This window comes from Talpa occidentalis, unplaced genomic scaffold (genome assembly GCF_014898055.3).
Source record: "Talpa occidentalis isolate TD23 unplaced genomic scaffold, MPIMG_talOcc4v2.1 talOcc4.2, whole genome shotgun sequence".
NCBI lineage: Eukaryota > Metazoa > Chordata > Mammalia > Eulipotyphla > Talpidae > Talpa > Talpa occidentalis.
The window spans coordinates 27,794,814-27,821,805 of NW_023602073.1; the positions used below are offsets into that span (position 1 = coordinate 27,794,814).

A 26,992-nucleotide genomic window follows, 5' to 3' on the forward strand; every position below is an offset into this window, starting at 1 on the left:
TTCGCAGGAGGGTGAAGAGGATTCACCAGAGACAGAGCGGGGAACAAAACAGGCAGATTGACAAAATACACTGCTAAGGGGAGTAGCGGGCGTGACAGGAGAGGTCTGTTGCACCATGTGAGACCCTCGCCAGCCAGCAGAGATCGAACCAGCGCTGCAGAGGCTGCGGACAGCTTCAGAGCACTGTGCTCAACTGCCTGGGCCACCAGGGGAGGCCCTATAGATAATTCTTGTATGAGTTATTCTACAAGTTAATGAGGGACTCATTAAATATTCAAGGAACTCACATTTAAATTTTCCAGACATGTTTATTCAAATTAGCTTTGCTCCAATTGTCTTTTATTTAAAATTAATGTCCAGTGTGTTGAGAAATCAAAACAGTTTATATTGCAACAAATCTAATAATAGAAGAGACTTGCCACCTGCCTCAAATTGGTAGGAAACTAATTGTACTTAGGATGTAATTCCATAGAGAACTCTGTCCCAAGGAATTTTCTTATCTAACGCATCTGGGGAAAACTCAAGTGGTATGTTTGAAAACAATGCCCAAGAGTCTCAGGAATATAAAATAACTAATGCATTGACAAAGTCTTGTTGATATTGTTAATTATCACCTACTTAACCCATGCTTTTCTTCTCTTTGGTATATTTGTATCAGTGAGAAACATATTTTAAGAAGCTATTTCTTAAATACTCAGTTGTGTACTACAGATTCTCTGTTTCCTGAACATTTGGAAGATTCATGTATTACTTCAAAATTTCCTTTACTGGATGACAATTATCAAAATAAGGTAAGACCTGTATATTAAAGTTCATTCATTCTTAGGAAAGGTTGGAATGTATGCACACCGGAGTATGTAATTCATTTCTGATAGCTTTTTCTATATTTTGGAAATATTTAGTTTGGGGGTTATAGAAATCAATTAAGTTTTTCTTTGTAATTATTTTTTTAAAGATCTATTTATTTATGCACACAAGAACTGGGGTACAGACCAGAGGCGGGGAGTGAAAGGATTCACCAGAGACAGAGTGGGGAGCAGAACAGCCAGATGTACTGAATACACTGCTGAGTGGAGTAGCAGGTGAGTCAGTAGAGGTCTGCTGTGCCATGTGGGTCACCTCCAGGCTAGGGATCAAACTCATGCTGCAGTGGCTGTGGATTGCTTCAGAGTACTGTGTCTCAATCCCTTGTGCCACCGGGAAGCCTGTAATTATTTTTTCTGTCTACCATTTATTTATATTTTTACTCACTCCTTTCATTTATGTTTATTGAGATAACATGGTTTTATAACACTGCACATGTGTCAGTATATAACACTATATATTCATATCTCTGCAAATGTAGGTTATCACCCCTTTTCTATCACAAAAGCACCAAAAATCTTCCAATATTAAAAGTATTTAAATTTCAACTTATCCTATATCTGACAGAGGTTAAATACCTAAAGTATGAAGTCTTCACCTAATCATGTGAACTCTAAAAATACATGATGAAAATTTGATGAACTGATCTAACAATACATGATGAAAATTTAATGAGGGCCTCCCTGATGGCGCAAGGGGTTAAGCACAGCACTCTGAAGCTATCCGCAGCCTCTGCAGCATGTTCAATGCCTGGCCGGGGAGCAACCCACATGGCGCAGCAGACCTCTCCTATCTCGCCCGCTGCTCCCCTCAGCAGTGTATTTCAGTCAGCCTGCCTGTTCTGTTTCCCACTGTCTCTGGTGAATCCTCTCACACCCTACACCTCTGGCCTGTACCCCAGTTCTTGTATGCATAAAGAAATAAATCTTTGAAAAAAAAAGAAAAACAAAGAAAATTTGATGAACTGATCTGTTCAAATGTTTTATACAGGTGTTTTGGTGTGAGATTAAAAAACCTTTTTCTTCTCTAAATTTACAAAGCAGAGTAAATATAAATAAGTTCCACTAGAATTTACATGTGAGTGAAGATAGAAAGGATGAGTCAAAAGAAATACTGTTTAGGGCCTCTCCTGGTGGCGCAGGCAGTTGAGCGCAGCGCTGTGAAGCTGCCTGCAGCCTTTTCAGTGCTGGTTCGATCCTGGCCGGTGAGGGCCCCACATGGCACAGCAGACCTCTCCTGTCACGCCCGCTGCTCCCCTTAGCAGTGTTGTAGGGTAAAGAAAATATCAGGCTTTTCTGCCCTTCCGCCATCAGGATAGATGATGGATCCTTGTCCTGAATGCATGCCTGATGGTGGGCACCTGGAATAGGGTGTGGGCATAGGTAGATGGGATTCAGCTGAGCTAAGACTGTGCTTTTAAGGGCGGCGTCACGGGGGGCGCCAGCAGCAGCAGCAGCAGCAGCAGCAGCAGCAGCAGCAGCAGCAGCAGCAGCAGCAGCAGCAGCAGCAGCAGCAGCAGCAGCAGTAGCAGCAGTAGCAGCAGTAGAAGCCGAAGCTGAAGCCGAAAGAAAAGCCGAGAAGCAGCAGAACCAACGCCAGAGAGCCCAAATAGAGTGAAGACTTGCTGGGGGCCTGGGAGGCCTGCCAGCCTCCCAGGCCCCCAGCCAGCACCCCTGCCTGCCATATGCCTGGTGAACCCCAAATAAAAAACCTGCAAAACTACTGAGGACTCTGGCTCCTCCTTTACCCGGTCTGCATGGGATCAGAGAACCTGCACCATGTCCAGTTCCTGGCTTTACAAGTGTATTTAGTCAGTCTACCTGTTCTGTTCCCCGCTCAGTCTCTGTTGAATCCTCTTCACCCTCCCACGAATCTGGCCTTACCCCAGCTCTTGTATAAATAAATAAATAAATAAATAAATAAATAAATAAATAAATAAATAAATCTTTAAAAAAAAAAAAGAAATACTGTTTAAAATGACTAAATGTTCACAATTAAGTAGATTTAGGAATAGATAGAAATTGTGATAAAAAATCACTGGAAGTAGAAAATCTAAATGTTATGTAATCAAAGAGTCAAAAGTGAAGAAATATAAAAATGACATGGAAATTATTAAAAAAATCTAAGATAGAATTATAAAGCTTAACTGTATTTCAAAAGTAAATTACCTTGATTAAGACATCTGTTGTGGTATCTTCCAGGTACATATATGTGGGGAAAGGAGATTATTGCATTATTCACTGTAGGGTAAGGAAAATGTCAGGCTTTTCTGACCTCCTGACATTAGGATTGATGATGGATCACTGCGGTCCTGAATGTATGCCTGATGGCGGGCACCTGGAGTGGGGTGTGGGCATATGTAGGTGGGTACACCTGGGCTGAGAGACTGAGCTTATAAGGGCGGCATCATAGGGATGCCAGTGGAAAAGCAGAGCAAAAAAGAGAGGAGAACAAGCAGAGGCAATGAGAGAATGCCAGAGAGCCCAGAAAGAGTGAAGATTCGCTGGGGTCTGGAAGGCCTGCCAGCCTCCTGGCCCTCCGGCACCCCTTTCTGCCGTGTACCTGGTAAATTCAATAAAAGTCTCCAAAAGCCACCAAGGGCTCCAGGACTTCTTTACCCATCTGCTTGAATCATAGAAAACCTGTCCTGTGCCACCCTGCCTCTACATTCACCATTCACAAACCAAAGCACTCTTGCTAGAAGAAAAATAATACAAATTTAATGAGACTGCTGAAAGCCTACTTAACTAAACACTGTCATTATTTATGTAGAACTAATTATGGAAAAGAAAACAGTATCAAATATAAAATTATTGTTGTAAAATTGAAGAATAGTTCATGGTAGACAACTTAGTGCCAGTAAGGCACAGAGGTTGGTTCTCTGTGATCTGAGCAGACATGTAAAGGAGAGTCCTGGAGCCCTCAGTGGCTTTTTCAGGCATTTATTGGGCTCTCTATCTCCTACAAGTTTCCTTTTGCAAATATAAATACCGGAGCCATGGCCCACAAGAGTAAATAATACAACTGAATATAACAATATAACAAAATCCAGGTGCTCGCCATCAGGCATGCATTCAGGACCACAGGAATCCATTATCAATCCTAATGGCGGGAGGCGAAAAGCCTGACTATCATTTACCCTACAACAACTCTAAAACATGAGTATAAGAATGTCAAATGAATAAACAATAGTTACGTTTATGGTGCAATTATTTAATAACATGGGTAGATAACACATTTTAGAATATTTATTTAACAATCAAATGAATTCATTCCATGACCAGTTTGAATGCAATGCAAATTTGAATGAAGTAATTATGCAAGAAAAAATATGCTCCCTAAAAAACCTTTCACCATGGTGAACATGCCACAACTCAACTCTCTTTGTTTATATTTCAGGAATATGAGAGTGATTAATTTCCAAATTACAAAGATGGATTTGTTTAAAACTTACCTTCTTCTCATAAAGATGATATTATTCAGCAACTTATTTGGATCTTGACAGGATTATCTTAATGGTTCTTACAATTCCAAGTTTTTCCTCCCTTTTGACAACTTTGATAATTCTTAATATTTCACTGAAGATTTGTGGCATTGTTTCTAAGAATGGAACAGCTGATTCCTGGGTGCTATGTGATCTGGAGATAAGAACAGATAAATCGCAGCTAAACAGCCCATTTTAATAGACACTTCAAATAATTTTTATGTAACCAAGTCAGCTATTCTTTATTATTTTCCCCCACAAGTTACTGTGCCCCCCTCCGCTATGGTCAATGTGTAATTATGTTTTGTCATTTCTCATAACTTCTTTCCTGCCACTTCTTTACTACAGGTGAAACAATTTGAAGAATATGGAACTAATTAACAAAAGTCATCCTGAGGAGTTTATTCTACTAGGTTTTGCGGATCGTCCTTGGCTAGAACTTCCTCTCTTCTTTATTCTTCTTATAACATACCCCTTGGCCATGGTGGGAAATATAACCATCATTCTGGTGTCCACATTAGATCCTCACCTGCACAGCCCCATGTACTTCTTCCTCACTAACCTCTCCTTTTTGGACATGTGCTACACCACAAGCATTGTTCCTCAGATGCTCTTTAACCTGGGAAGTTCCACGAAGACGATCAGCTATTTGGGGTGTGCAGTTCAACTTTATTTCTTCCATACAATGGGGGGCACAGAATGTTTGCTTTTGGCTCTTATGTCTTTTGACCGCTATGTGGCCATCTGTAAGCCCCTGCACTACACCCTCATCATGAATCGGCAAGTCTGTATTCTATTAGCATTCACTGTGTGGCTGAGTGGGATCACCTATGCTGTCTCAGAGGCCACTGTCACATTACAGTTACCACTGTGTGGAGTCAATGACTTGGATCACTTGCTGTGTGAGATTCCAGTTTTGATAAAGACTGCCTGTGGTGAGAAGAGTGCTAATGAGCTCACACTCTCTGTGGTATGTATCTTTATGTTGGCTGTTCCACTATGCTTAATTCTTGCTTCCTATGCTTGTATTGGACATGCAGTATTTAAAATTAAATCTTCTGAGGGGAGGAAAAAGGCATTTGGGACATGTTCCTCCCATCTGATTGTAGTGTTATTATTTTATGGTCCAGCCATTAGCATGTACCTTCAACCACCCTCCTCCATCACAAGAGACCAGCCCAAGTTCATGGCTCTTTTCTATGGAGTGGTGACTCCTACACTCAATCCTTTCATTTACACCCTGAGAAATAAGGATGTAAAGGGCTCCATAGGCAACCTGGTGAGGAGCACTTTCTCCTCCAAGAGATAGTTGGTAAACATCAAATTAAATTACTTAACTTTCAGAGTAGGTATATAGGAGCTTCTCTAATATCTCATTTTGTCTCATATTTTCCCAAAAGTTTTATGTTCTTATTGCAAAATATATTATATTTCCAATATTCTTTATAATGATGTTAGGCAAGGATGATGCAGGCTGCATGCACTAGTAAGGACACTGTTTATGAGAATGTATAAAAACAATTCTATTCTTGTTGATATATACCAAAATAGTAACTGTGTTAAGCAAACAAAAAAGTAATAATACAAATTATAATAAATCTCATGATCTCAAAGTAATCACAGAGTATCATAGCAACCATTATTTGTGAACTTCCTATCACAATGTAACTTGAGAAACTTTTCATTAGTCTTTGCCAGATTGACCCACTCTTAGAAAAATCTCATCATTTTTATTATTTATTTATTTATTTATTTATTTATTTATTTATTTCACTATAGGAGGAATATAGAGGAGCCAAATAATATATCAGTGTAAAAACAATACAGTGTAATAACAATACAAACCACAACAATAAAAACAGACAATTATAAACCAGAGACATCTTGCAGGGGAGGAGGGAGTGGAATCAGAGGGAGGGAGGAAGTAGCTCAGGGGACTGAGGTGATGGTGCATGGGTGCATTGGTGAAGGAAATTCTATGGGAACCACACCTGAGGGTGGGAGTAAGCAAATATTGTTTAAAAATGAACAATGATGTAAAAAATAAATAAATAAAATTCAGCTTCAGAAGGAAAAAAATCTCATATTTTTCTAATCCACTCATATATCATTGAACGCTTGCTTTGTTTCTATACCTTGGCTTATGTAAATGCTGCTCTAATCATAGCAGTGTGCAAATTCCCTCAAATTAGTGTTTTCTTTTTAATTATTTGGTTAGGATACTTAGGATTGGAATTGTTAGATCATTTGGTTTATGTTTAATATTTTGAGAAATAGCCATAATGGATTATGTAGTATACATAAATAATGGAATATTACGCATCAATGAAAAAAGATACACTCATCATTTGCAATGACATAGGTGGAACTGAACTGTGTTATGCTAAATGAAATGAGTCAGAATGAGAAAGCCAAACACCAGATGATTTCACTAGCATATGGAATATAGAGAAACAAAACAAAGAAACTCTAAAACTAAACACAAAACTGTTATAGTATTGATGCTATTAAAGGGGAGGGGCTTAGGAGATTAGAACAAAGGAGGCAGGGGTCCCAAGGAGCTATGACAAAGGACTATGGGTCCTTTGGTGTTGGATGTGATGTAGTGAAATACATCTGAGGAGGTATGAACTTATTCCCCTAATCTTATACATTGTTGTAAATCAGTGTAAACTCAAAGAAAAATAGCAACAATAAAATAATATAATGAAGACATAAGAAGGCATTCAGATGGGCTACAGGCTCATGACAGATGTTCAGCATCACTTTCATAAGGTAAATTCAAATCAAATCCATAGTGAGAAAACCCCTCACTCCTGTGGGAATGGCCCATATCAAAAAGAATGAAAACAAAAAGGTGGCAAGAATGTGGAAAATGGAAAACTCATTCATTGTTGGTGTTAATGTAAGTTGGGGCTGTCTCTGCGGAAACTGGAATGGAAATTTCTTAAGAAAATAAAAATGGAAGTCCCATATGATCCCACAACACCTCTGTGAGATATTTACCCAAAGAACATGAAAACACTACTACAAAATGGTTTATATACTTCTATTTTCATAGCAGTGATGTCCACGATTGCCAAATCATGAAGCCAACTTTGGTGTCCATTGACTGGATAAATAAATTGTGGAATACATTCTCAATGGAATACAACTTGACTATTTAAAAAAATTGAAATAGTTCCATTTTGTACAAAGTGAATGGATATTGAGGTAGTTATGCTAAGTGAAATAATTCAGAAAAACAGATATCAAATGGATTCACATATTTGAGTTATAAATAACAAAAAAAATGCTGGTGTAATATAGCAGAACAAATCTTAGACTTGTTGAAAAACTTACAAGTTACCGAAGAGGACAGTGAGGAGAGGGGGGGAATGGGGAAGGAGGAAATAGGGCATTGGCATGGGAGTTTTGCTAGACGGAGAGTGAATTATGAGTATATATGAAGAGGTGAAAATGTCACCCCAAAGTTATATAGGCATGCAAAAAACTGACAAATTTTTAACTAAATTAATTATTTTTTTTCATTGTGTTATTTGTATTGCGGCAATGCTGATTCACAACATTGTATGACTCTGATGTACATGTTCACACATCTTCACACATATGTTACCACATTACAACCATCACCAAAGCACCTGTAATATTTTCCTGAATAGTACTCTATGTGGAGAATTGTGAAATATTATCTGGATAAAGAAAAAAATGAACCATTAAGCCAAGTAGATACTGAAGAAACTTAAGTACATATTACTAATAGAAAGAAGCCAATATAAAAGATCTTAGATATGATTCCATCCATTAGAATTTCTGCAAAAGGCAGGACTATGGAGATTGTAAAATAATGGCTGTCAGGGCTTAAAAGGAGAAAAAAGAGTGGAGCATTAAGGATTTTTGTTATAGTGAAATTATTCTGCAAAACACTGTAATGGAGATATAAGTCTTTAAACACTTGTAAAATAACATTTGTAAAACACAAAGAGTTAATTCTAATACAAACTTTAAAGTAGCTGAAAACAGCATTCAATAATTAAAATCAATTAACAAATTATAACAATACATACCACAAGCTATTGGGAGAAACTATATAGAGGGAAAAGGAATATACAGGAAGTTTATACTGTTTTCATTTCTGTAATCCTAAACTGTGAAGTAAGTCATTCTTTAATTTACAAAAGAAGAGGACATAACAAAAAAAAAATGCTTCAACTATACGCTGTGAGAGCACTAGTGACTATGCTGATATCACGAAATATAAACATGAGAGTGAGAATTACCATAAACAAAGGACACTTCATAATGATAAAATTAGTCAATTCATCAAGAAGATTTAATAGGTATAAAAGTGTACCCCTCTAGCAACAGATTGCCGAAAACATGAAGTACAAACCACAGAATTTTTGAGAAATGTATAGTGTTAATAATAATACTTGGACTCCAATACTCTACTTTCTATAATGGCCATACTAACTAGGCAAGCTAACAAATAGAAGATCTAAACAATATTATAAATAAACTATACATAACAGACATCCATTGAACACTCCACCCGGGAGCAGCAAAATACACATATTTCTTTGTCCACATGGACCATTTTACAGGATAGATCATAAATTAGTCATCAAACAAGACACAACCAATTCAACCTGATTGAAATAATAAATTATACCCTCTGACTGCAGTGGAAATAAATTATAAATCAATAACTAAAATATTCTGAAACACACATGTGGAATTAACAATGTACCCCTAAGTAATGAGTAATTCAGGCAAAATCATAAGGGAATTATTAAGTAATTTCAGAAGAAAAGAGACTAGAAACACAACATACTAAAACATGGAATGATGCAAAAGTGGATCAAATAAAGGTGTTAAAAAAGAAAACTTCCATAATTGATGTGTCAATTTATCTTCCATGAAAATTCATGTGTAAAAGTCAAATGATAGAATATTTACAAGATAATTTTCTTATTTTTTAGCACTAAAAAGCCATTATATTTTCACAATTAGTTTAAGTTAATTTGTAAATGGATGATACACCATCTATGGCCCCAGTAGAAAACATACAGCATACTCCAACTAGGAAAATGAGGAAAGTTTAACAAACAAAGGATTTACAAAGGTGTGGTTAGTATTTAGGAACACCAATAGGGGATTGATATAGGTGAATTGTATATTCACTACTTGGTATCTAGCAAAAAATGGGGAGCCCGTGATAAACTCAAGTCCTGAAGTAGCACAGGGACAAGTTGTACTAGAAATAAGAGAGAGAGTTTGTACAGAGCCATGCCCAGTAGCTGTAACCTTTGATTGAGCAATACAGGCAACTTTATGTGCCTCAACAAAGGATATAATAATGAAAAAATACACCAAACTTGTTTTCTTATTATCTAATTTTCAACTGGTAACTACATTTGACAGAACACTACCAGAAGCTACAAATCAATGAATTATCTTGAATCAGCCTTTTGAGGAAGAACACAGGAGATACACATATTTTGGAGAAAAATAGTGGACCTGTGGTAGAGGAGTTTGAAAAATATCCATTGCATGTTAATATGAAATGATACATACCTATATGATACTTGATACCTTTAGGGAAGAAGAGGGATTATGGACCATGGGAGGAAGCTGCCATGGCAACCTCTTAATTTTTACCTGCTGTTTGGTACATTTGAATTTGTTTTGCAAAATTACTTGCTAGTGAATTATATGTGAATTTTTAAACTTGTTTATTATATGCAGGTAAATAATACCGTGTGGAGTGTGTGTGTGTGTGTGTGTGTGTGTGTGTGTGTGTTAGAGAGACAGATAAACTTTTTAAAAAGGATTTATTTATTTATTTATACAAGAACTGGGTACAGTCAGAAGCACGGGAGGGTGAGAGAATTCACTAGAGCCAGAGCGGGGAACAGAACAGGAAGACTGACGTAATACACTGCTGAGGGGAGCAGCGGGCGAGGCAGGAGAGGTCTGTCACGCCATGTGGGACCCTCGCTGGCGAATGGGGAATGAACCAGCGCTGCAGAGGTTGTGGGCAGCTTCGCAGCCCAGCGCTCAACTGCTGTGCCACCAGGGGAGGCCCGAAACAGATAAACTCTTATTCAGACTTTTACTCAGAATTTGTTGACTACTTTGAACATTTCATTTTCAATGTTACTATATCCCATCTCATTGGATAGATGGCTTATTGTTTTTTCTTTTTTTTTTTTCTCTCTCTTCCTAACTTACTTTTGTGGTCCTTTTATGTAAGGGTTATAGATAATTCTTGTATGAGATATTCTACAATTTAGGGATATATGATATTCAAGGAACTCACATTAAAATTTTCTGGAAGTGTTCATTCAAATTAGCCTTGCTCCAATTTTACCTTATTTAAAATAGTGTCCAGTGCATTGAGAAATCAAATAGTTTATATTACAACAAATCTAATAACAGAAAAGACTTGCCACCAACCTCAAATAGCGGGTAACTAATTGTACTTAAGAAGTACTTCCACAGAGAACTCAGCTAACTCATCTGGGAAAAGCATAAATGATGTGTTTGAAAACAATGCCCAAGAGTCTCAGGATATAAAATAACTAGTGCATTGACACAGTCTTGATATTATTTACTATCATCTTCTTAACCCATGCTTTTTTTCTCTTTGCCACCTTGGTATCAAAGAGAGACATTATTTTTTAAGGCATTTCTTAAATTCACAGCTGTGTACTACAGATTCTACATTTTCTGAAAATTTGGACAATTCTTGTATTACATCAAAATTTCTTTTTACTGAATGAAAGTTATCAAAATAAGGTAAGACATGTATCTTATAGGCCATTCATTTTTAGGAAAGGTTGGAATGTGTGCACATCAGAGAATGTAATATATATAACATTTCATTTCTTTTTTAAATTTTTTTATTTTATATATTTTTACATCATCTTTCATTTTTAAACAATGTATGCATTTTCATCTTGGTTATAGTCCCCATACAATTCTCACCCCCCCTTATTTAGACTATAATCCCTCTGATAGCCTTTTCTATATTTTGAAAACATTTAATTTTGGGAGTTAGATAAAGCATTTAAGTTTTTCTCTATGTAGTTATTCTCTCTATTTACCATTTATTATATTTTTACTCACTTTATTTATGTTTATTGAGATAACATGACTTTGTAACACTGTACATGTGTCAGTATATAACACTGTATATTCATACCTCTGCAAATGCATGTTATCACTCCATGCCCATCATGAAAGCACCAAAAATCTTCCAATATTAAAGTATTTAAATTTGAACACATACTATATCTGACAGATGTTAAATACCTAAAGTAGGAAGTCTTCATATAATCATGGGAAATATTAAAATATATGATGAAAATCTGACAAACTGATCCATTTAAATGTTTTATATATTCAGAGTTTTGGTGTGATAATAAAAAATCTTTTTTCTTCTCTAATATAAATAAATTCCAGTAGAATTTACATGTGAGTGAAGCTACAAAGGATGAGTCAAAAGAAATACTTTCTGGCACTTTTTGAAAATGACTAAATATTCACAATTAAATAGATTTAGGAATAGATAGACATTGTGATAAAAAAAAAACTGGAAGTAGAAAATCCAAATTTTATGTAAGAAAAGAGTCAAAATAATGAGATATAAGAATGACATGGAAATTATTAAAGATCTAGAATAGGATTATAAATCTTAATCATATTTCAAAAGTAAATGACACTGATATCTATTTTGGTAACTTCAGGGAACTATATGGGGTAAAAAGAGACTCTGCTGTCTTCACCATCCACAAACCAAAGTACTCTTGCTAGGAAAAATAATACATATTGTTGTATTCCCCATACAATTGCAGCCCCCCCATTCTGACCCCAATCCCTCCCCTCCCGCCCCCACCCCCCTAAAAGTGTCTCTGGTTCATAGTTTTTTGTTGATTTTGATTTTCACTTTCTTATAGTTATTCGTAATGAGACTGCTGAAAGCATACTTGACTGAACACTGTCATTAGATTTACAGAGCTAGTTATGGAAAAAATTGTAGAAGACTGAATCTAAAGTTATTGTTTAAAAATTGAAGAATACTCCATGGTAGACAAGTCTAAAAGGTGGGTATAAAGATGAGAAATGAATAAACAATAGACATGTTTATTCTCACTATGTCATTTAAGGAGTTGAATCAATTGTTTTTTGATCAGCAGAACCTCTCCAGTTATTATCAGATAATAGAAATAGATTATTAACAATATCTGAATATATGATGCAATTATTTAATAATGTGGGTAGAAACCAATTTTTGAAATATTTATTTAGCAACCAAATTAATTCATTACATGGTTTTTTCATACCTTATCTAAAACAGTATTTTTCCCTAAATCAGAGCTTAGGTCAAGATGTAGAGGATACACTCACTCAGAAACACATACCCTAGAATAAAAATGTTTTCTTTGAAATGTTGAAACTCTGAATTTATAGTCTTGTCTCATTATGTCATTTAAAGAATTGAATCAATTGGTTTTTGAGCAGCAGAATCTCTCCAGTTATTAGCAGACAATAAAAATACATGATTAATAATATCTGAATATATGGACACTAAAATTTCCTTTGTCATACATAGGATTAATGATTGGTATTAAATGATTTAATGGTGTAAAAATCTTATTGTAGTATTTGGCACAAGCTTCATTAAGGATTAGTGGGAGTAATTATTATTTTATCATAATATTGCATACTTCTGACCAAGGGATTATGTGTAATCAATGGTACATATTCTCATCTTAACCCTGAGTAGTTATGTGTCATTGTACAAGATGACTTCGAGAATTTAGTGAAATGGATATAATCATACAGTTTGTAACTGTAATAATGTAATTGTTACTCTAATCCTGCTGATTGACTGGCAGGATAACTCAGAATTTTGTCTCTTTGATGCATTATTTTAACTTCCCATTTGAAGACACCTCTTGTTGATTTTATTAAACATGCCTCACCACTAAAGGAAAAAATAAAAGTGTAAACAAAAATCTCATTACCTAATAATTGTCTCAAAACATTGCTTTATTCAGCTAATTGATATTTTTATTATGATGTGCCTTTTAGCTAAAATATTTTTCAATGTAACATATACTGAAATAATTTGTCTGTCTTAGGTCCTGAATTGGAATATTGACTTTCTTCCTGAGACATGTTCTCTGGAGTTAAAAGATGTATTTGTAGCTATACAAATCAACTAAGTACATCACTGATAACTCCAAATTCATACACAATAAAGTTAATAAGATGCTTTCTTAAATAAAGGAAAGTTGCTAAAACACTACTAAAATATAACAATAAGGTTATATTAAAATTTAACATAAAAATCAAATGCCCGCTTTGAATGTAGTACAAATTTTTTTTTAAAGACTTGAGTTTTTTTTTTAAGATTTATTTATGCATACAAGAGCTGGGGTACAGGCCAGAGTTGCAGGGGATGAGAAGATTCACCAGAGACAGATTAGGAAACAGAACAGGCAGACTGACTGAAGTACACTGCTGAGAGGAGCAGCGGGCGAGACAGGAGAGGTCTGCCTCGCCATGTGGGTTGCTCCCTGGCCAGCTGGGATCGGACTTGTGCTGCAGAGGCTGCAGATTGCTTCATAGTGCTGTGCTTAACCCCTTGCGCCACAAGGGAGGCCCCTGAATGTAGTACAAACTTGAATGAATTAGTAATGCTAGGAAAAAATATAACCTCTAGGGCCTCCCCAGTGGCACAGCAGTTGAGCGCTGGGTTGTGAAGCTGCCTGCAGCCTCTGCAGCGCTGGTTTGATCCCGCCGAACGAGGGTCCCACATGACGCGCAGACCTCTCCTGCTGCCCGCTGCTCCCCTCAGCAGTGTATTTCGTCAGTCTGCCTGTTCCACTCCCTGCTCTGGCTCTGGTGAATTCTCTCACCCTCCTGTGCTTCTGACTGCACCCAGTGCTTGTATAAATAAATAAATAAATCTTTAAAAAAAAAAATATATATATAACCTCTAAAAAACTCTTTAACATGGGTGAACAGATCACATTCAACTCTCTCTTTTTATACTTCAGGAACATGAAAATGCTTAATTGCTGATTTCCAAATTACTAAGATGGATATGTTTAAAACCTACCTTCTCATTCCTCATAAAGATGATATTATTCAGCTATTTAGTTCAGTCTTGACAGGGTTCTCCTAATGGTTCTTATGGTTCCAAGGTGTCTCCTCATTCTTCTACTACTTTGACTCTTCTTAACATTTCACTAGAGCTTTGAAACAGTGTTTCTGAAAATGAACGATGTGATTCTTGGGTGCTATGTGGCCTAGAGATAAGAGCAGACAAAGCACAGTTAACAGCCAATTTTAACAGCCTCTGCAAATGATTTTTATGCAAGCGCGTCAGTTTGAAAACCATTACTTTGTTGTCTTCAGAACACAGATTTGTTCATTTTTTTCTTTAATCATCACTACAAACCACAGGGATAGTTATTGTCATCTTTATTATACAGAAGATAAAATTCAGTTTCAGAATAGTTAGGTTTCTTGAATAAAGTAACTTTCTTTAATTTGTAGTGTTCTAAGGAAAACCAAGTGTCCATTGTCAGATAGTCATTATTATTTTCTCCACAAGTTACTGTGCCCCCTCTGCCATGGTCAATGAATAATTATGTTTTGTCATCTCTTATAACTCTTCCTTCCCTACTACAGGTGAAAAATTTGAAGAATATGGAACTAATTAACAAAAGTCATCCTGAGGAGTTTATTCTACTAGGTTTTGCGGATCGTCCTTGGCTAGAACTTCCCCTCTTCTTTATTCTTCTTATAACATACCCCTTGGCCATGGTGGGAAATATAACCATCATTCTGGTGTCCACATTAGATCCTCACCTGCACAGCCCCATGTATTTCTTTCTCACTAACCTCTCCTTTTTGGACATGTGCTACACCACAAGCATTGTTCCTCAGATGCTCTTTAACCTGGGAAGTTCCACGAAGACGATCAGCTATTTGGGGTGTGCAGTTCAACTTTATTTCTTCCATACAATGGGGGGCACAGAATGTTTGCTTTTGGCTCTTATGTCTTTTGACCGCTATGTGGCCATCTGTAAGCCCCTGCACTACACCCTCATCATGAATCGGCAAGTCTGTATTCTATTAGCATTCACTGTGTGGCTGAGTGGGATCACCTATGCTGTCTCAGAGGCCACTGTCACATTACAGTTACCACTGTGTGGAGTCAATGAGTTGGATCACTTGCTGTGTGAGATACCACTTTTGATAAAGACCGCCTGTGGTGAGAAGAGTGTTAATGAGCTCACTCTCTTTGTGGTATGTATTTTTATGTTGGCTGTTCCACTATGCTTAATTCTTGCTTCCTATGCTTGTATTGGACATGCAGTACTTAAAATTAAATCTTCTGAGGGGAGGAAAAAGGCATTTGGGACATGTTCCTCCCATTTGATTGTAGTGTTGTTATTTTATGGTCCAGGCATTAGCATGTACCTTCAACCACCTTCCTCCATCACAAGAGACCAGCCCAAGTTCATGGCTCTTTTCTATGGAGTGGTGACTCCTACACTCAATCCTTTCATTTACACCCTGAGAAATAAGGATGTAAAGGGTTCCATAGGTAACCTGGTAAGGAGCACTTTCACCTCTAAGAGATAGTTGGTAAACATCAAATTAAATTACTTAACTTTTAGAGTAGATACATTGGAGTTTCTCTAATATCTCATTTTGTCTCATATTCCCAAATCTTTTATGTTCTTATTGCAAAATATATCATATTTCCAATATTCTTTATAATGATATTAGGCAAGGATGATGCAGGCTGCATGCACTAGTAAGGACACTGTTTATGAAAATGTATAAAATTAATTCTGTTCTTGTTGATATATAGCAAAAATAGTAACTATGTTAAGCAAACAAAAAAGTAATAACACAAATTATAATAAATCTCATGATCTCAAAGTAATCATAGAGTATCATAGCAACCATTATTTGTAAACTTCTTATCACAATGTATCTTGAGAAACTTTCCATTTGTATCTGTCAGATTAACCCTGGTGGAAGTAGGCAATTTTATTACACTGCATAACTTCAGTGTGAGAACTGCTGTATTTTAAAAAACAACAATGAAGTCATAAATGTGTCCACCTCAATTTATGTATGTGCTATTGCTTCATCAAAAACTTTAACAAAGTACTGTGTAGTGTTTTGTTACTATAATTAAATAAACTATCCTTAAGTGCAAAAGAATAAAAATAAAGATCAAATGTATATGATTTTTTTGGTCCTTTTGAATATAAGCAAGAATCCTCTAAATCACGGAGAGAACATTGATTGATAGTAATAATACCTTGGTACCTGGAAACATTTCCTTACATAAATAGAACAGCATGGAAGTCTTTTAATACTGAGAATAATCACTATGACAGAGAAACACTTTCATTTCTGGAATGAAAAGTAACTTGATTACTTCAGCAAACAAAATGAATATATATATATATATAAATATTTATTTATTTATACAAGAACTGGGGTACAAGCCAGAGGTGCGGGAGGGTGAAAGGATTCACCAGAGACAGAACGGGGAGCAGAACAGACAGACCGAAGACACTGCTGAGGGGAGCAGCAGGCGAGACAGGAGAGGTCTGCTGCACCATGTGGGTATCTCCCTGGCCGGCTGGGAATCTAACCCATGCTGCAGAGGCTGCGGACAGCTTCACAGTGCTGCGCTCAACCTGCTGCGCCATGGGGGAGGCCCAATAAGAATATATTTTCATATAAATTTTGGGTGCAAATTATGTCCAGAATCTTTATTAATGAAAGTTGTTTGTTTTAATTTTTATTTATTTTCTTACATTGTTGTTAATATTTGGACAGTATTTGATTTCTCCCCTCAGGTGTAGTCCCTGCAGTTTTCCCACCATCATAACACCCATGACCCATTACAGTCCCTTGCCCTTCTCCTTTCCCTGTTTTGGCCCCTTTCCCTGATGGATGTCTCAGATCTATAGTTTGCTTGCAAGTTTTATCTTTTTCCTGACCCTTTGTTCCCTTTCTCTATATATGTGAAACCATCTGATAGTTCTTTCTTCTTCTATTTATTTTGCTTAGGATAAACCTTTCCAGCTCCATTCATTTGTCCTTTCATAGATTTCTAGGAGCTGCACTTTATCTTCAGGTGGATTATCCCAGAATTACAACACATGTTCTGCTTTGTGGCTTTCTTTAGTGTAACCTCTGATATTGTAGTGAAAAAAATAATCCATGCATTAATTTTACTTAAGAGACCATTATCAATAAAGAACATTTGACACTCTTCCATGTATAGAAAGCTATGTAGGAGGTTTATTTTACCAATTAAACCTTTCAGAGGTTGTTGGAGAACTTCCTTTTGTGCTCTTCCTATAATCCCAGCAAATGATACTGTCTTCTCACTGATCTGAACTAACTTAGAATTCAAAAAGGAATGGGCTATTTCAGTATTTATCGAACAATCAAACAGTCCTAGCAGGAGTTTCAAGGGTGTTATCAAAACAGACATTTTAATACCTAGTGAAGATCCTAGGCCTCCCTATTTTGCATTTTATTTATTTATTTTTTAAAAAGATTTATTTTTATTTATTTATACAAGCACTGGGTACAGTCAGAAGCGCGGGAGGGTGAGAGAATTCACCAGAGCCAAAGCGGGGAGCAGAGCAGGCAGAAGGACCGAAGTACCCTGCTGAGGGGAGCAGCGGGCGGCAGGAGAGGTCTGCTCGCCATGTGGGACCCTCCTCTGGTGGCCAGGAGCAGCCGGGGATCGAACCGGCGCCAAAGAGGCTGCGGGCAGCTTCACAACCCAGCGCTCAACCGCTGCGCCACCGGGGAGGTCCTATTTTGCATTTTAGTCCCAGTCCTGGACTAACATTTGTCTCTTTCCTCCCCATTTGCTTCTTCATTCCCTTTACTACGTATTTATTCACTTCTATGACCCTTGTCTCAATCCTTTTGAATTACTTTCATCTGCTTCCTTTCATTTCTTCCCACTTTCTCATTCCTTCTCCCCTTTCTTGTTTCCAACCTGGTACACATGCCCTGCTAATGTCCCTCTACCTTACAAAACACACACTGATTATCTTTAGGGTTTCACTTCTATTTCATCTCCATGTCCCTTCTTTGTTCCTCCTAAACCTTGTCTTGTCTTTTCTCTCTATGAGAGAAGCTTAGACCTCTTCTCTTGAATTGTAAATGCTAAAGCTTGTGTCCACCAATTGGGAAGAGCTCATCTATTTGATTATTTTCCTCCTTACATGTGGAGTATTCTACCCAATAAATATCATGTTAATCATCTGAGTATATTTTGGAGCAAATGGATTCACCTGTGTAAGATTGTAAGTATGAATAATCCTTCTAAGAATTTCAAATCCTCATTTGCCATTGGTTGAAGCTCTAACATATTATTAAAACTCTTTTGTTTAGGTATTTTTTTCCTTAATACTGCTAATAAGCATTTCTTACAGTGTTCTAATATTTCCATCTCTCTCATTGGGATCCCAGTGAGGATCTACCATTGGAATAGCCCTTTCTGGTTCTGGGAACTCTACATCCTCTTAATGGAGATGACAATTAGGCTTTTCTAAAGCCATTCTCTGCTCTCTGACATTCATAATACATAACATGGATTATATCAATCAGCCAGGGAGGTCAACAGGAGACAGACATAGAAGCAAATAAATCAATAACCTTGGAGATTTATTTTGGTATGGAGGGATGGAATTTATGTTCAATAGTATCTGGCATCCCATCCATAACTGGTGAAGAAGAATCTGTCCTACTCCAAGGCAGTTCCTATGGCAAATTTGAGTTCCGACATATGGTGTGAGAAGAAGTCATACCAACTCTATTGTTGGGAGGCAGAAAGATCACTGGAGTAGCTGCAGCATCCCCAGGAAAAGGGGCAGCCTCTTACGAAGGATTCTGCTCTGTTGAGTTCAAAGTCTCCAGTTACTAGTAGTCCTCTTCCTGAAATTCTCCTTTACAGCTATCAGACTTCTATCTTCCTCTTTGTGCCATCAAATGGGACTCTGACTTCTAAATCTTATTTATAGATAAATATTAAATTTAAAAAATTGTCCAATTGACAATGGAACTATTTATAGTCAGCCAGAATTTCACCAAAAATATTCTTGGTTGTAGCAGAAGATGTATCTCATCTCAAAACAAAAATTCTAGAAAATACTTACACATGACCCTGAGAAACCCAGAAGAAAAGTCCTAAGCCAGAGATTGAAAGTGAACCCCATGCTTATGCCCATAAACCTCCCATAAGAGTAAAATCAGCTTCCATACACCAGACTTTATTAAATCACCCACAGAAAAATGGAAAGGCAGAGAAGAATTGCCTAAACTAAAGATTAAACCTATGTCTGTTTCAAAATGCACACAAATAACACTAAGTGAAGCCCAAATTCCTAAAAATAAGGGATAGAAAAATATTTCCACATGTCCAGGGATTATGGTGGTCAACATAAATAAGAGTCCTTTGGCTAGCTAACCACTGATGTCTAGCTACATGTTGGGCACCAAGTTGAAACAGGAAAAACTAGGGAGACCAAAGTTGACACAATTGATAGGTTCTCACTATACTCTTACAGCTGGAGGATGTGACTCAAAAGCAGACATATAGAGTGAAACAAAAATGATAAGATTTATTTACATAATGAGTAAAGAAAGGGAGAATTAAGAGACAGAGACAAAGTGACTTAGCCACAGATTATTGACCAGCATCTCTCCTACTCAGAATAGCATGCAATGAGCAGAAAACAGAGTCCAAGCTGAAGTCACACTTAGCAAGCTGGTGGCTTCTCTATGGACACCCCTCCTTGCTAGCAATTTACCACCCAAACACCAGTTGTTTAACCACTGAGGCGCCAATGGTTTAATTTTAAAGAACCAGTCAGTTTTAACTGGCAAAGAACCAGCCCCTTTCCAATTTCCCAAGTGCCTCATATACACATTCAGAGCATCAGGTGGTAGAGTCTGGGATGCTTTAGTTTCTACCCTCCAGTTAGCTATTGAGTTGGGGGTTGCTATTCTAGTAGCTTGGAGATTGAGCCTCATTTTCCTCTGATAGCATGGTTTTAAAACAAAATATCTGTATTGGTGATAAGTTATTATAAAGGTGAAATGAGACAATGTAGACTCATTTGAACTTAGGACTATACCTGAAGCATAAAAATTATTTAATGAATTTGAACTAGCTGTAACTCATGATAACATTAACTTTAATCATTAGTAGTCATATTAAATAACAATAATGTGTCATCTCTGCTTGGATTTATATTGGAAATACAGACAACCAAGTTAGTATTTTGTTGTCAATATTATAATTTTATAATATTAAAATGTAAAATGATTAAATATGTCACTTCTTCATTGTTTTTAACATAACACTCAGACTAAGGTTTTTATAAGTGGAAGTCAAGTTAATGATCAGTTGATGTGTTATCCAATTGACTTAAAGATAAAAGATCTCTATTCAACAGCTACTTTTTTTCTCTTTTAGTATGGCATGGGCTCAAATCATCCACCAATTTCTACTTTATTAGAAAAAAGAACTTACTCCGGGACAATTGCATATTTGTTTCACTGTCTTCTCAACTCTTTTTCTATTTACATGTCCTATATTATTCAAAAGAAATATTAAATACCATGAATTTTCTTTGAATGCTTAAAAAGTCCCACTGAGGCCCTCCCTGGTGGTGCAGGTGGTTGAGCGCCACACTGTGTAGCTGTCCACAGCCTCCACAGGGCAGGTTAGATCCCGAATGGCCAGCGAGAATCCCACATGGCAAAGCAGACCTCTCCTGTCTCACCCGCCACTCCCCTCAGCAGTGTATTTCATCAGTCTGCCTGTTCTGTCCCCCCCTCTGTCTTTGGTGAATCCACTCACCCTCCCGTGTATCTGGCCTGTACCACAGTTCTTGTAGTAAAAAAAAAATCTTTAAAAAAAATAATTAAAAAAAAAGTCCCACTGATTCTTTTGACATAAGAAGATAAAATGAACAAGTATTAATTGAATGGGTGAAATGATAGCAAGCTATTTGAGATCACTAAAAATACTTGATATTTACTTCAAAATTCCCAGGAAATAAATTGAACTATGAATATTTAATGTGATGTGACCCAGAAATGGGGATAGTGGGACATTGTCTTGAGTGATCCAATTCATGATAACAATTTGTTACAATAATCATCACTCTATTTTTTCTAGTGCTAAAGAAATATCTGTACCTATTTTGTGTCATGTCTTAAAGGAAGACATTACAATGACTTTCAGCCATGTGACATTTTTAATCAACTACCAAGATAAGAAGAATAAAATAAGCATGCAACTCAATGTGTATCAGGGACATATAATACGAGAAAAATCTTTAAGATGAGGTAAAATTATAAATAATGTCGCATGCACTGAAGCAACATTGATTGACACTGGTTCTTCTCAAGAGTCTCCTAACAGACTTTATAATGACAAGATGGTTTTATAGCTACCAGCAATATTGGTAGAGTCATGGAAAGAAGGTTGTACTTTAAAATAAAGGTCTTACTGCAAAAATCGACTCAAAATGGATAAAAGATTTGAACATAAGACCTGAAACCTATGTAAAATATATAGAAGAAAATATAGGCAAAACATTTCATGACATACATCTCAGAAACATCTTCAAAGTCTTCATTCTGGAAAGTGAAGGAAAAGATAAACACCCTACTCAGTGGGAGAAAATATTTACACTCCATACAACTGATAATGGATTGATTTCAAAGATCTACATAGAACTCACATAACTCAAGAAAAACAAAGCATACAATACAGTTAAAAAATGGGCAGAGTTAGGCCTCCCCTGGTGGCGCAGTGGTTGAGCACTGGGCTGTGAAGCTGCCCGTAGCCTCTGCAGCGCTGGTTCGATCCCCGGCTGCCGGTGAGGGTCCCACATGGCGCGCAGACCTCTCCTGCCGTGCCCACTGCTCCCCTCAGCAGTATACTTCGTCAGTCTGCCTGTTCTGTTCCCCGCTCTGGCTCTGGTGAATTCTCTCACCCTCCCACACTTCTGACTGTACCCAGTGCTTATATAAATAAATAAATAAACAAATAAATAAATCTTAAAAAAAAAAAAACCAATAGAAGGAACCAAACATCATGACACAGTAGGACTTTTTCTAGGACATAGGGATGGTTTAAAATCTGTAAATTAATCAATGTAATTCACAACATCAACAGGAAGAAAAATATAAAGTATAAGATAAGAGAAGAAATGGAGAAAACACCTGAAAATCAATGTAATTCACAAAATCAACAGGAGGAAAAATATAAAGCATAAGATTACAACAGAAGAAATGGAGAATGCATTTGATAAGATTCATTATACAATTATGATAAAACCCCTCAAAATTAGGGACAGATAGAAAATACCCTGTTTTGTGAAACAAATGCCATGTAAGACAAAACCAGCAAACATCATTCTCAATGGTGAAAACTGAAAGCTTCCCCTCTAAAATTTTGTATAAGACAAAGGTGTATACTGTCACCACTATTATTCAATATAGTATTTCTCTATTTAACAATACAATATAGTATATAGCAATACAGTATTGCTCTAGGCATAGCTAGAACAATTACACATGTGAAGGATAAAAAAGAAATCCAAATTGGGTAAGAAGTGTAAAACTGTCACTATTTGCACATAGCATTATAATATATGTAGAAAACCCTAAAATCTACACTGAAAAAACTAATCATAAAAATAAAAGGAGTATGGTGCAAAATCAAGTTACAAAACTCATCTGCATTTTTATAGGCAAACAATGAGGTAAAGGAGAAAAAAATAAGAAAAAATCTCATTCATAATTACAAAAAATATACATAGGCATAAATGTGAGAAAGGAGGTGAAGGACATATACAATGAAAGCTAATAAAAATTGTTGAAAGAAACTGAAGAAAGCAAAAAGAAATGGAAATATATTCCCTGCCAGAATCACAAATAGAAAAAACTCAAACAAATAAAATCAGAAGCATTCAAAAAGTTAGGTGCAACAGAGACACAAAGTATCATAATAGGGTATTATGAAAAATTTGTCCAGCAACTAATGACGATCTAGGATATTTGAAAAGTTCCTAGAAAAACATACAACATTCCAAGACTCAACCAGGAAGTAAGAAATCCAATGTTCTAATTATGAGCAAGGATTTTGCAATAGTAATCAAAAGCCTCCCCTCAAAATAAAAGTCCTAGAGCAATTTGGTGTTTAAATGAGTTTTACCGAACTTTGAAAGAAGAATTAATACCTAGATTTCTTAATTTCTCTTCCAAAAAATTGAAGAGCAGGGGAAACTTCCACTACTTTTTTTTTTTTTTTTTTTTTTGTGTGTGTGTGTGTGTATGTGTGTGTGGGACCCTCGCTGGCGGCCAGGGAACGAACCGGCACTGCAAAGGCTGCGGCCAGCCTCGCAGCCCAGTGCTCAACCACTGCGCCACCAGGGGACGCCCTCCACATACTTTTTAAAAGGTAAATATTACACTGACTCCAGAACCAGACAAAGACATCACAAGAACATGAAACTATAGAGTATCTATGAAGAATATACAAGCAAAAATTTTCAACAAAATACTAGCAAACCAAATTCAACAGAACATTAAATGAACTATGATTAATTAATTAATTAATTATGATTAATGAGCTTTTTTTCAAGAATGCAAAAGGTGGTTCAACATATGGAAATATATAAAGTGATACTGCTCACCACCAACAAAAAAGATAAAATCATATAATCATCATACTAGATACCAAAAAAAAGCATTTGATAAGATTTGATATTCATTCATGATAAAAACCCTCAAAAAAGAGTTCGACATACTTTAACATAACAAGTGCTATGTATGATAAAACTACAGCTAATTTCATACTAAATTGTGAAAAAGAGAATATATTTCTTCTAAGATAAAGAACAAGACAATGATGTTAGCTCTTATCCATTATTCAACATCATTTTGAAAATTTTAACCAAAACAATTACAGAAGAAAATGATATAAGATATACCAAAGTTGTAAATAAATAAAACTATCACTATTCGTAGATGGCTTTAAAATATGTATATAAAATCCTGGAGTATAGTGAAAAGGTGTCATATACCTTACTCCCAGTACAGTGAATTGGCAGGCTACAGAATTAATACATAGACATCTGTTCTTTTTCTATATGCAAATAATAATCTAGAATAATGGAAATCAGAAAATTATCCACATTACAATCACAGCAAGTACATATAATAACTGCAATAAGTGTAACCAAAGAAATAAAAGACCTGTATATGGAAAATTACAAGTGTTATTAAAAAGAAGTAAAAGATGTAAATAATTGAAATATATTCCAAATTCATAGATTAGAAATAACATTGTTAAAAAGGTCATATTACTTAAAGTTCTATATAGATTAAATGTATTATGTATCAACATCCCATTGATACTTCATCAGTATAAATTAAAAAAATCAAAATATTATAAAGATCCCAGGTAGCAAAAATAATTCTTGAGAAAAAAGAAAATATCATGTTCCCTGTACTTAAACTATACTATAGAAATCAAAACAGCATAGTACTGGAATAAAAATACACGCACAGATAATGGAACTTAATTGAGAACCCAAAAATACATATGCACACATATAGACTATTAAAATATGCCAAAGGAGCTGTGAGCAGACAATGGAGCAAGGGATGTCCCTTCAACAGTTGGTGTTGACAAAACTAGGCCACTACATGCTACAAAATGAAAGTAGCCCTCTCTTCATATATATTAATTCATAATTTATATACATCAATTAAAATGGGATAAAAATGGATATGGCTATATAAGATATGAATCCATAAAATACATAGAAGATTACATAGGTGATATGTTCCTTAATGTATGCCAGTCTCTAATGGCAGATTTGACTCCAATGGCAAAGGATACATAAGCAAACACAAAGATATTACACTATATAAAACAAAAATACTTCTGCATTGTAAAAATTTGTCATCAAAACCAAAGGGCATCCTTCCAATTTTCATATGTATGAAAATCTTATATTTAACAAGAGGGTAATATTAAAATATATAAAGAAGTACTAGTTGCAATCTGACTGGTATTTCATTTCCCTCATGCTCTTCCAAGTCTAAGACTCTGCTTTCCAGTGCTACTTCCTGGATCAACAACATTTATATCTCCCTGAAAGCAGACTTTAAATAGGTTTAAATAATTGACTTTTAACTTATTTCAGAAGGAATAAATGAGGGAACAGGAAAAGTGAGACAGATAAGAGTCATTATTAGGATTTATTAACTGGTTATGCAAAATGGAAGATCAGTTCTCTCAGGACCTACTGAAAAGCATACAGAATTTTTTTTTCAAATAAAAGAAAAGCTTCTGGAACATTTACTCACTAGCTATCATCAACCCTTGTTTAAGGTTTCCTCTAGGGTCATTAAATCACTTGCATTACAGGAAGTAACTTGTCTATGTGCCAAGTGGGATCCCACAGTGCCAGACAAGACCTTGGGGCAGACAGAAAGACATATACAGCATGCTTGATGTAGGTCACTGACAGTGTGTGTGAGATCAATCTGAGTTCACACGTAACTGCCCATTTCAGCTCTATTAAAATCCAGTGGGCTAAGGAGAGCTGATACATTGTCATCAGGGCATCTACTTGAGAAGGTGAGAAATAAATATTTTATTGCACATTTGAATCAGAGGAATAGGGATTCATTGTCTCTCAAGAAAACCCTCCAGATATTGTTTTGAAAAGTAAGAGAGGTAGACTAAAAGAAAATCATAGGAATAATTCACATTTTCAGGAAGAAGACAAAATTCTGACAGAAATAGAAATAAGTATATTCTTATACTTTGCACAGTATATATCAGCTAACCTAAGACTCTCTCCTTCATTCCAATAACCTTTTGTGAATAGTTGATACAGGATGTAAAACACATATCCTCCACTGAGTCATCATAAGAAAAAAAAAACTTAAATAGATGCAAATATAGGTATATGGATGAAGATATAGATATATGTATACAGATATTGATAATTTAGATATATAGGCACTAACATACATAGATTATAGTTATATTATGTATAAAAACAAGTAAGTTAGGAACAATCCTAATAGACATAGAACACAAATCAGAAGTTAAAAGAAGTGGATAAAAGTCACAGGATGGAATACAAGGCAGCTTGATTTTGGAAATGGAAATCTACAAGACTGCAATTCTTTAAAATATTAAACTTTATTCTTCTACCTAATATAAACTCATATTGACAACCAAAGTGTTTCCATTTAAACTCTAACTTAAAAAAAATCTACACAAAGTAATGGAAATGACACAGGAAAAAAATAGAGATTCAAAGAGAATATTTGAATTTTCTAAATTGATTGGGATAATAAAGCAAAACTGAGAAAGTAGAAAAAAAGTACGAGAAATCATGTGCATCTTAATGGCCTACAAGGTACCTGTGCTTGGGAGCTATCTGTCGATTAATAACCTGTAAGCATGAAAACTACTGATTGAGAGAACTTCAGATGACTCTATTTCTAGTGTGTCAATAAAGTCAAATG

The 26,992-nt window shown here is 35.9% G+C and overlaps 2 protein-coding genes across 2 annotated transcripts; both read left to right on the forward strand.

The window, feature by feature from the left end:
* Positions 1-4,715: 4,715 nt before the first annotated feature.
* On the forward strand, positions 4,716-14,436 carry LOC119251079 (olfactory receptor 2B11-like). Its single transcript, XM_037518576.1, has 3 exons — positions 4,716-5,627; positions 7,206-7,253; positions 14,419-14,436. Exons 1-3 carry the CDS (start codon positions 4,716-4,718, stop codon positions 14,434-14,436), a joined length of 978 nt encoding a protein of 325 aa, XP_037374473.1.
* A 637-nt stretch (positions 14,437-15,073) lies between these two features.
* On the forward strand, positions 15,074-16,015 carry LOC119251080 (olfactory receptor 2B6-like). Its single transcript, XM_037518577.1, has one exon. The coding sequence runs from the start codon at positions 15,074-15,076 to the stop codon at positions 16,013-16,015; it is 942 nt and encodes a 313-aa protein (XP_037374474.1).
* Positions 16,016-26,992: the final 10,977 nt, after the last annotated feature.

Excerpts from the sequence above, each read along its gene's own strand:
- LOC119251080 (XM_037518577.1), top strand. The coding sequence starts at position 15,074 with ATGGAACTAATTAACAAAAGTCATCCTGAGGAGTTTATTCTACTAGGT.
- LOC119251079 (XM_037518576.1), top strand. The coding sequence starts at position 4,716 with ATGGAACTAATTAACAAAAGTCATCCTGAGGAGTTTATTCTACTAGGT. Across the intron at positions 5,628-7,205 it reads AGGGCTCCATAGGCAACCTG|GTGGCAAGAATGTGGAAAAT; the intron begins GTGAGGAGCACT and ends GAAAACAAAAAG.